Source organism: Cyprinodon variegatus, unplaced genomic scaffold (genome assembly GCF_000732505.1).
Source record: "Cyprinodon variegatus isolate N-32 unplaced genomic scaffold, C_variegatus-1.0 Scaffold1337, whole genome shotgun sequence".
Taxonomy (NCBI): Eukaryota; Metazoa; Chordata; class Actinopteri; order Cyprinodontiformes; family Cyprinodontidae; genus Cyprinodon; species Cyprinodon variegatus.
This window is the reverse complement of record NW_015151790.1, coordinates 117,757-129,032: the sequence shown is the minus strand read 5'-3', so window position 1 is coordinate 129,032 and position 11,276 is coordinate 117,757. Positions and strand designations below refer to the sequence as shown.

The window sequence follows — 11,276 nt, the reverse complement described above, 5'->3', positions numbered from 1 at the left end:
GTTCGGTACCCAGCCCTATTCACTTAACGCATGGCAATGATCTGATAACTTAGCCTTATCTTATGGCCCACATATGGAATACGCTGGCATACTCACCGTATGTCGATGTGTGCCAGCGTGCTTCAGCGTGCTTCATAACTTATGCAAAACGTACCCATAACTTTTTTTGTTTTTTTTTCCATGGGGGGCAGAGTTTTGAAGCAGATATTGTTTTTCTTCTTCTTTTTATATATTAACAATCACACAATTATAATAAATGTTACATAACTCTGAGTTTAATCAAAAAAGGAATGTTAATTAATTTGTTTTTTAACAGATGAAAACATATATTAGCCCACAAACACCAGCCGGCAGATGTATCGGTCTATCTTTAGTAAGAACTAAGCGGAAGGGATATAAAACGACAGCAGCTCTGCCACAAAGCAGTAGTCCAGGTGAAATCACACAGGGCGGTTGGTTGTTCAGAGATCTGGCTCTGTCCCTTAGGTCCAGTAAAAGACAGGCGTCAGACAGACGTCCACAAAAACATGAATGAGTGAGTTTGCTTTGAAAGAACTAGAAAGGCTCAGAGAGTATTTACCAACCCGATAAGACACACCTGGAATAAAAAGGCATGAGCTGAGCATTCTCATCCAACATCAGTGTCTGACCTCACAAATATGCTTAATATATTCCTGTAAACATGCTGATAAAACAGAAGAACCAGAATATTTCAAATAAAGTGTTTGATTGTTAAATTAATCTAAAGTTAATAAGGATAATTTTAAGGATGGCCCATAGAACCATCTGACAAAACTCTGTTTTCCTGTTCCTTGTCCTTTGGAAGATTACAAGTTTTAAATTGTTCTCACTTGCCGTGCAGGAGTGATCTCACTGGTCGAGTTCTTCCTGGTGACAAAGCTTGTTGCACGCCTGGAATGTGGGGCTTCCCTCTTCTGGGCCAATGTGACGCTTTAACTCTATTTTTAGAGCAACCAATTTAAACTCTTTCTCAGAACAGTCTTTCTATTTTTTTTAATCATGACGATTTGTCTTTGCTGATCTGTAAATATTAATAATCCACAAGTATGAAGGCTTTTTGCTGCTGTTGCAAGCAGAGAACAGGTTTTGGGAATTGAAATGTCATCCAAAAAATTAAACCCTGAAAAGCTTAATCACCATAAGTTCTTGAGAATAACTTTGCAATTATTTTTAGATTAGAATATATTTCAATTTTTCTTTCCTTATTTGATTCTCATGTTTTTTCTTATTGAATCTTTTCAGTTTTCTCTTGCAAATCAAATTCTCTTCACTTCTAGGGGCGGGCTTTCCTCTGGAGTGACGAGCAAAGATGCATTTCTATTGGCCTGCAAGGATATTGGCAACATTTTTTTGCCTGAGCACAAGTGTTTGTATTGGCCTTAAAGTAAAATGCAGTTTGAGAAGAATGCAAATCAGTTTAAAAACAACTGAAAAAATGAACAAAAAATTCAGAGAAAGCAGCAAAGTTCCTCTCAAAATAGTTTTTTGATCAAGAGGTTTTTCAGTTTAATTTCCTGATTACGTTTTTATTTGCAGGTGTTTTTTTGTTTTTTATTGGACGATCATTTCCTTCTCAGTGGCCTTAACTTAAATGTAATGATCTGAAGCAGCGGGGGAATTTACACGGTCGTGTTTTCAATTGTCAGGACTTATTCAGCACTTAACTATGGAATTGTGAAAGTGGAAGTTTTGTGGCGTAACTGGTCTGTTCAAGGTATCAAATGCTTGGCCGATTTAGCTTAAACCGCCTTCAGCTGCGAGTACAGCTTGAAGTCTGGAAGGATTTCTTGGCACCATGTTTGCACAAGTAGAGTCAATTTAATTTTTAGCTCATTCCTTCTTGCAGAATTGCTCAAAGTCCATCTGATCAAATGGAGCGTTTCTTGCTATACATTCTGAACTGGATTTTGGTCTGGACCTTCACTCGGCCTGCTTTACTCTTGACCACTTCTTTTTTTTCTGGCTCTATGGTTAGTTTTGTGGTCCTGCTAGATGTTGAAGCCTTTTTTCCTTCCATCTCCTCATCAATACAGATCAGCTTCTGTTGTCTGGCTGACGGAAAGCATTCCCATTGTATCACACGGCCACTACTGTGTTTAGCTGGTGGCACAGTGTGTTCTGCTCAATGGCCATAACCACCACGGTCCTCAAAGTTGTGTCCTTTGAAGTGCAGGTGAATAAATCCCTGGATCTATCCCACCTTAGCTATGGATCTCTAGAGATTCTCCAGGCTTATCGTTGGAGTTTTCTTGTGTCTGTCTTCCCTGTGATTTCAGAGGATTGATAGAACAGTATGGAGTGGATTTTCTTCCATTATGTTTGCAAGAAAATAGATTTGTTTTGTAAATAGAATTTAAAAAGACAATCTAGAAATTAAACTTTGAAAAATGTTTTACTCAAAAAAAGGTTTAAGACCAACTTGTTTACTTTTTTGTTTTAGATTTAGTTTTTTTTTTTTTTTTTTTTTCACTAGTGGCTCGTTTTTTTTGGACAGTAGGCTGACATGAGAGGGGGTATGAGAGAGGGGGAGAGACATACGGCAAAGGACCACAGGTTGGATTTGAACCCAGGTTCAGCCGCGTCGAGGACTAAGGCCTCTATACATGGGTCATGTGCGCTAACCACTGCGTCCCCGAAGCTCCCCAGTTTTTGTTTTTTTCACAGTTTTTATCTTTATATTTAATCTTTTTCATTTTTTTTTTTTTTTACTTGTCTTTCAGATTTTTTATCTTATTTTTTCAATTTTACTTATTTCAGTTAAAGTTTTTCAAAAGTTATACTTTTCAAATTGCGTTTTCCAGGTGTAGGTATTTGGGTTAAAGTGAAAAGAATGGAATAAGTAAAACACATTCTGAATAAAATACATTTAATAAAACTCGATCTGAAAAACAAAAAGTGAAAACAGCAAAAATATAATATCTGTAGAAAATCTAATTGGAAAAAATACAATTAAGATATATTTCAAATATAACATTTGAAAAGAATAAAGCTGGAAAAAAATAATTAATTTAGGAAGTTTTTACTAATAATTTGCTAAGTTTCATACGGATCCATCATAAACATTATTGGTTTTAATGTCTTGCCTGCATTCCAAATAATTGGGGCCAAGTACTGGATCTTGTGGAACACCACTATTTCTACTCTTCTTTTTTTTTTAGGATTTTTTTTTTTTTTTTTTTTTGGTTTTTTTTTTTTTTTTTTTTTAGGATTTTTTTTTTTAGGATTTTTTTTTTCTTTAACTCTGTGAAACCTGATTTCTAAATGAAATTTAAAATAAAGTTTTTTTCTCCTCTTAATAACCTTCTGACGCACATATTAACAACTAACAGCTCTTTGACTTGTAACATCTTTGGACAGATCCAGTTCCTCTGCTGGTTCTTGAAGAAGAGGAGGATGTGTTCAGTCTGGTTGTGCAGGTGATGAAGACGTTTCCTACCAATGAGGAGCTCCAGTTCCAAGGTTGCAAAGCTCTGCAGCTGTTGCTGGACAGAGGTGGGACGGCATGCTTTTCCTTTAATATTGATAAAAGAGTAAACGCGGCCTCATTTAAGTGATGTTCAAATGTACTGTGGCTTAACTTGTTTGCTTTAAAATGAACCACAACAGTTCGGGAACTTTTTCCAGAGTGAAACATGCTTGGTTTATGCAAAGTGTCTTATTTGGAAAACTGTGAGAACCCACCTGTGAGGTTGATCTGAAATATGAGAGCCTGAAGAGGTTTTGCAGAAATGGGCCACTTCTGCAAAGTGCTGAGTCAGCATACTGATGATTTACATGAAATGATTTATTATTAAATTATAATGGTACGCCATGTCGTGAGCCATTGTTTGTTTAGAAATACCTGAAGGTGTAGAAGAACGTTAGGACTCCTGTTTATGAAATTCTTTTACATCTATAGGAGCTGAAAGTAAATGACTGTTTATTAATAATCACAGAATATTTATTTGTTCCTTTTTTTTCTTTCTTAGTGAGTGATGATCATCTACTGGAGTTTGTGGAAAACCAGGACCACCATGTGGTTCTTGCAGCTCTGCAGAACTTCTCTGACAGCCCTGAGCTTCTCATACAGGCCATCAAAGTGTTGCTCCCTCTGGCTGGCCCAGGTATGACCATGATTATTCCTAATACTACTACCAGACACTCTGGGGCACCTCTCCATAAATGTAGGTGACTGCAGACAGTGCCGCAGACAGGAGGCCTCTGAAGGGCTGGTTATATTCCTACAGTGGTGTGTTGCAGTAAGCTTGTGGCAGATATTTTTTATTTCTGCCCAATTTTGAAGCGTGATAAAGAGGGACGATCACGAACTAGCTGTGGGTGTAGATTCGACCGAGGCAGTGAGGAAGTGGAAAACGCAAGTGGCAAGTTTGCGACAACAGAGGGACATGAGGGCGAAAAAGAGCGGGGATCCAGGTGGAAAAAGGGTCCCAGCGTCCGCGCGCACATCGCTCTTCTAACTAGTCCATCTTCACGAATCGTTTTTCACTATGGCGGTCATACAAACAAAACAAGCCGGTAAGGTACCAAACAGGAAATGAACATAGTGTAGATCGGATGTAGATTTGACCAATCAGAGGCCTCCTTTCTGCGGCACTATCTGCGGTCACCTACAATTTTGGAGAGGTGCACCAGAGTATCTGCGTTCACTGCGACACACACGCAGACGACCTTGTTTCTCTAATCTACATCCGCTCTACACTATGCGTATTTCCTTTTTGGTACCTGTGCAACAACACTGGGACCCTTTTTCCACCTGGATCCCCGCTTTTTTGGGCCCTCACGTCCCTCTGTTGTCGTACAAACTTGCCCCCACTTCCTTACCGCCTCGGCCGTATCTAGACCCACAGCTAGCTCATGATTGCCCCTGTGGCGTGGAATAACATAGCGTGGACAACGCTTCAATATTGGGCATAAATCAAAAGTATCTGCGTCATACCTGCGACAAGCTCACTGCAAGACACTGCTGCGGGAGTATAACCAGCCCTTTACACACCACGCTAGCACAGTATCACTCCTCCTAGTGGCGAGCTACGGTACTACTGCTCTCTAGAGGTTAACAAGCAATCAACATGGTTGAGTCCATAACATTCAGGAAGATTGCAGCGAGTCAGGCGAAGCTGTAATTAAGTTGACTGCAGCAGGTGGACGCTGCGGTCTGGAACTGAGAGGATACGAGCAAACAAACCTTATTTATTGACTTAGCCGTCACACTCTAGAATATGTTGGTTTACTGTATTTCATTGCATGTATGTCCAGTGCTGAAAGTAGTTTTACATTCTTGCTGGGACTGTATGTAAAAATAACTAGCTGGTATTGTTTTCTTACACCCTGTCTGTGTTTTTAAAATATTAGATCAAAAATTTTATTTTTCTTAGATATAGACCAGTTTAACCCATATATAAAACAGCTAAATTACACTTTTGTATTTTAGATTTTTGAGCTCTTAGCTCTACTATGAAATACTTGATTCATTTAAAATAACAAAAAGCACATTCTTTACCGTCAGAATAAATGTGATCATTTCCGTACTGTTAAATCCAGCTTTAAAATATTGAACAATAAAACCCTGTCAGTATTTCTTCACATCCTTTAGTTGATTAAAAAGCCTTTACTGGCATTATGGAGATGAAACTATGCAGGGATTGTAACTTTTTTTGGCTATACCCAGAATAAATGAATAAAAAAAAAACCTTTTTGTGACTATGCAAGCAAACATTTACATCTTATTTGAATAGATAGGAACAGGAACTATGTGAAAGACTCATACAAGAAAGTATGTGTGCTTTTTTTTATATGGGTTTATATCCAAAAATAACCATGAAATATAATTTAATTATTTTGGATATCATGTAGATTCCTTGCAGAAATTAAAGTAAGTGTGAACTGGAAGAAATACTATTTTGGAAGTTAGATAAAATAATTTTTGCACTGGGCAAGTCATTTTTAGCTTTAAATAGTTTATTAGGTCACCAGGCAGAGACAGCTGAGCGCACATAAGATGTTGGGAGAGCAATAAGCTGCTGAGCTTGTGCAGACATGAAGCTAAACTTGATTGAGCTACAATCACAGATTGGCTGTAAGTGTCTGCCGAAGTTAGCGGTACAAAATAACACTAAGCAGTTGTTTCCAGAACGGTGCACCACTTCTAAAACTTTTACTAGCATGCAGTTCTGGACCATTCCAGCTTATTTTCCACTCTGATGTTGACAGTGTCCCTCTCAGTTTAAGTCACAAGGATTATCTCAAACCTGGAGACCATCATGGATGGTGTTTCCAGGCTTTAACTGCATCACTTTATCAATGTTGGTTAAGTTTGTGAATGATTAGTCTGTATCTGTTCACACCTTGTTAGTTTGTTATGAAATCTTCTCTTAGTATCTACTCTACCTTGCATATTGCTTACATGTGTCTCTTATGCAGCCAGTAACGTGGAGGTGTTGATGTCAGGAGGCACTCGGTGTTACAGCATAGTCATCTCTGCCATGGATGCCTTCCCTGAGGTGGAGGAGCTGCAGGAGGTGGCCTGCCTGCTGTTGAGGAGGTTCACTTCAGGTCAGAGCCCTGCATCCAAGGAAGCAGGGAGTGGCTTGTTTTCCCCGTTTTATAATTGTTCTTCTCTGCCAATGTTAGTCACTGGGCCTGGATTTCAATGTTAGATTCATGTCATCTACCCTAAAAAAAATTTTCTGTTTTAAAATTTCCACACAAAAACCTTTTTTTTCGTCTCACTGTCTGAGATGAAATGAGACGGACATTTTCTTGCTAGAGGTCAGCAAAGATTCCTAGAATTATTTTTATTTGTTAGAGATTTTTTAAAACCAATTTCTTTAAAATCACACGTTTAGATTTACAAAGCTTTCTGTGCCATTAAACCATTTCAGAAAGTCCAGATTATGCTGTTCTGGATTTATAAGGTTTTGATAGGTCAAGCTCATTTGAGTGCCCAAACAGGGTTTCCAAGGCTTCTTGAAATAATTTGTAAATACAAAAACAAATTAAGGTAAAGGGCCTGGAAAGACAGCCATCCTTAAAACTCCTTGAATGTTTTGTTATTCTTTCATCACTTGATTCTTTTGTGTTTTGTACTCAGCATAGTTGACATAACATCACCTGCATCCAGGGTGCAGTCTACCCCCAGTTAAATTCACAATGAGTCAATCATCGAGCTGCTGGCATGTAATGCCAGCCCAAGGAAATGCAAAAACTGTCAGCATAAATCGCTTGCCCAAGGAAGTTGAGTTTTTTTTCTACAGACTACAACATGTTCATTATTTTAACTTTTTATCATTAATTTACACTGACTCTACTTCATATAAGCAGGATATTGAACTATAACAGAGTAATAATGTGTTCAGGCAATTTCCTTTCAAATCCATCATTTCGTACAATTTGATCTTTCAGACTTGACAGATTTTTATTTATTAACCTCTAAATTGCCCCAGTGAGCGTTTGTAGCTTTTATCAAGCTTTTTAATTAAGCCTAAATGTTGCATTACTGCTCATTCGTCAGCCGTGTGTTGTTGAGAAGTATCTAGGCTACAGTCAATTAACTTTCTTGATGACATGGCCAAAACTTGTATCATGATATATTTTTCAATGTAAATCTAAGTCCCTTTATTGTCCCACAATGGGGAAATTCCCTCTCTGCATTTAACCCATCCCCTTGAGGAGCAGTGGGCTGCCACTGTGCGGCGCACGGGGAGCAGTGTGGGTTTAAGTGTCTTGCTCAGGAACCCAGAGTGGAGGCTGTGGGGATCGAACTTGGTACTTGCAACCGTCTCAAAGTGCCCTACTCTAACCTCTAGGCAAATTATATATTATATAAACCAGAGCATGTCTTCAATTAATGTTTACAACTGTATCCTGTACACATTTATAACAAGCATTTTCGCTAAAATTAAAATTATGAAATTGCTCCAATATAATAGTTTAGAAATATTTGCTTTTAAAAATAAAACGGACAAAACTACATAAAATCTGCCATAATTATAGACTGTAATGTATATTAAAATATTTGAAATATGTTAAAAACATCTTAAAAGTAGTGCAGGGCATGCAGGTGGTGCAGCAGTTATGGCGCACGACCTATGTATAAAGGCCTTAATCCTCGACGCAGCAAACCTGGGTTTGAATCCGACCTGTGGTCCTTTGCCGCATGTCTCTCCCTCTCTCTCATTAACCCTTTCCTGTTAGCCTACTGTTGATAAAACGAGAAATTGAATTATTGTCCACTTCTAATTCTGATCCATTTTCTTAATATTGACTTTGCTTTGTAATAATATCATTCATTGACCACATATTCAGTGGTAGAGGTAGGTTCATGCTGCCTCACAGGGTCCTTGAATGAGATGAAATTGGTTCTTGAAAGTTCCTTGAAACAAGAAACACCTCAAATATATAGAGAGACTTGAAAAGCTAATTCATATTTAAAATCATGTTTGTACAAATATTTATTCTTTCTATTAGAGACGTTGTTGTTTTGTTGTCTGAGTAGCAAAGCAGTAAAGATAGAGCTGTTATCCCCTGTTGATGAATAACTGGAGTATCTGCCTACATGTTGACAGAGGTAGATAACATTGCTTATCAAATCAATACAATAGTGTTTGAATTTGATTCACTTTGATAAGCTAGTCTTTTTTTTAATGACTGATGAGGTGAAAGGAAGCCTCTTTCTAACTCAGATCTTTTTGTATTACTTTTTCTTTCCTGCAGAGAGTTTCTACAACATCCTGGTGCTGAACGGAGTCCAGAGAGTCTGTCTGAGAGCATGTCAGACGTTTCCCGATAACGCTGCCCTGCAAGCCGCTGCACTCTCCTGCCTGGCTGACTTGAGTGAGGAGAAATGATTACAGAATATACTTAAATCAATGATATCTGAGAAGTTAGTCCACACAAATAATCAGCTAAACAAAATTACTCTGATGCATAGCTACAGGTTAATAAATAATAATAATAATTTAACTTTATTGATCTCACATTGGAGAAATTTACCTCTGCATTTAACCCATCCCCTTGGGGAGCAGTGGGCTGCCATCGTGTGGAGCCTGGGGAGCAATCAGGGGTTAAGGGTCTTGCTCAGGGACCCAGAGTGGCAATCTGTGGGAGTGGGGCTCAAACTCAGAACCTCAGGATACCAAGCTCTATGCCTTAGCCACTAGACTGCCACTCCATTAAAAAATTAAAAACGTTCCCTACAAATATTCAATCTGGCTTTTTTTTATTTTTTATTATTGTCTGTTTTAAGTGGATTTCCTGCAGGCTAGTAGGCTGAAATTTGTGGGTATTTTGCAAGTGGTGACAGTGCTAAACATTTCTTTTTAGTCTAGCCTTGGCTTATAAAACATATCACCACAAACTCATTGCAAACTGTGGAAAATGGGGTGGTGGAGAGCTGGAACACATTGTTCCTCTGAGGACATACAAGTCACTTAACAATAGGTTACACATAATTAGGAAAACATCAGTAAACAGATAAAAGCCTTTGTGGCAAACACATAGTTCTTGTGTCACGTATTTACTAAGAAAGTATTCACTGTCAGTTAGTATAAAAGGTGGAGCATCCCATAGATCAAGGCTCTTGGACTCTGGCATGCATTGGTGTTGTATCTTTCTGTAACCCTGTCACACCTTGCTGATTTAGCCAAAGAATGCCTGACGTCCCAGAATCTCCTAAAACGCTGGCATACGCTAAACTTTCTATGTATTTTTTCAAGTTTGGGTGTATATTTAGAGTATTCATAACGGGTCCAGAGCTTACTGTTTGTCCAACAACAGCCTAACTTATGCATAACGCACGGCAGCGTAATGCTCAAGCCAGTGTCCTGAGGGAGGCAGCAATGCGCCCGGCCTGCATAGAAATATTTCTTTGATCGTGGTATTAACCTAGCTGCTGTTTACTGCCCACCAAAAAAAACAAAGATAAATAAAAAGAAAGAAATAAGGTTTGAAGTTGCAGCAGATTAAGCGTCATGTCTGCTTGGAAGATTGTTGGTTGTGACTGTAGGCGTGAACGCAGGGAGAAACCATCACAGTCACCTTCTTGCCCACCCTATGATGGGGATGAGGTCCGGAGGAGAACTGACAGTTTCCTCCTGTGAACCCCCTTTTATACCAAAACGCTGCAAATACAGTACAGTTTTTCTTCACCCTGTTGGGTTAAAGTGTCTCCATATTTCTATTCTCTCTTATATCGTTTAAATTTGGATCTGCTGTAAGACTTAAAGGACAGGGACAGAGTTTAGGTGAATTAGGGGTTTAATAAAACTATTACATTGGTTAATAAAAAGAAGATGGAACATTTTGGTTTAACACTGCATAGGGAAAAGCTGGGTTGATAAGTTTGGCTGATAAGGTGATAGAGGTGGGGTGGAGAAGCTGATTGTCATGCAAAAGAAGCCAATGACACCGTTATGAGCTGCTTTCATTAGTAATAAAGTGGTCTAGCCTTGATCAATGTCCCAGGCCCTAGAACTGGTGGGCCAATCACAACGCAGAGATGATTTTGTAAATTTTTGGATGCAAAGCGGGCGGGGTTTTCTGGGCGTGACGATAAAGCTGGGCAACGCTGGAGAAAACACAACAAGGAAGATAGCAACAACTATTGAACAGTTCTCGTTTGACTCAGTTTTGGAAGGATTAGACTTGGGGTTTTCGTTGAAACTTGAGCAGGAAGAGGCTCTACGCTCATTCATTTTTGAGAAGGATGTATTCGCCGTTTTACCGACAGGCTGTTTGTTTACACCCCACCACCAGCTGGCGTGCTTACTATGTCACAGTCAGTTGCACACATTGGTCAGAGCGTTGGCCGAAAGGCACAGACATGGTTTGAAAGAGAACGGGTTGTTTTCATCAACAATCTTCTGATGTCTCATTCATCAGGGCCAGACTAAATTACACATTTAATTCCACAATTAGTCTGGTTTATCAGTCTTCTCACCCTTTTCTTTCTGTTTACTTAACATAGCACAGCTTCTGTTTGAGGATTTAGTTGTTACCTGCAGTGACGTGGCCATTTGTTTTGGATCATCATGCAGTTAAAAGACCCACTAGCAACAATCTTTTCATTTTCTGGCAGAGTCCACCACTTTCTTAAGGATAAAAGTTGGTCAGATTATGTAATCCAGCAGGGTCCCCAGGTGGTTTTGGAAGTCAGACCTACTTCTTCTCCATACATAAATGATCTCGTCGCTGTCGGACGGAAACCTCGTATGTCCAAAACCATAAAGTTTACAGGAAATTGTAAAAACAGCGACAGC

The 11,276-nt window shown here is 38.9% G+C and overlaps 1 protein-coding gene across 3 annotated transcripts in view; it reads left to right on the top strand.

Annotated features, from left to right (window-relative positions):
* lrrk2 (leucine-rich repeat kinase 2) overlaps positions 1-11,276 on the top strand; it is a 78,002-nt gene that overhangs the window by 13,863 nt on the left and 52,863 nt on the right. For 2 of the 3 annotated variants that reach the window (XR_001482146.1, XM_015402343.1), the window contains exons 5-8: positions 3,379-3,513; positions 3,990-4,124; positions 6,442-6,573; positions 8,734-8,853. Coding sequence is in view for 2 of the 3 variants with exons in the window: in XM_015402343.1 (XP_015257829.1) it covers positions 3,379-3,513; positions 3,990-4,124; positions 6,442-6,573; positions 8,734-8,853 (522 nt within the window). In the remaining variant the exon portion in view is untranslated. The remainder of the gene's footprint in view (positions 1-3,378; positions 3,514-3,989; positions 4,125-6,441; positions 6,574-8,733; positions 8,854-11,276) is intronic. The other variant, XM_015402344.1, reaches the window with a different exon arrangement.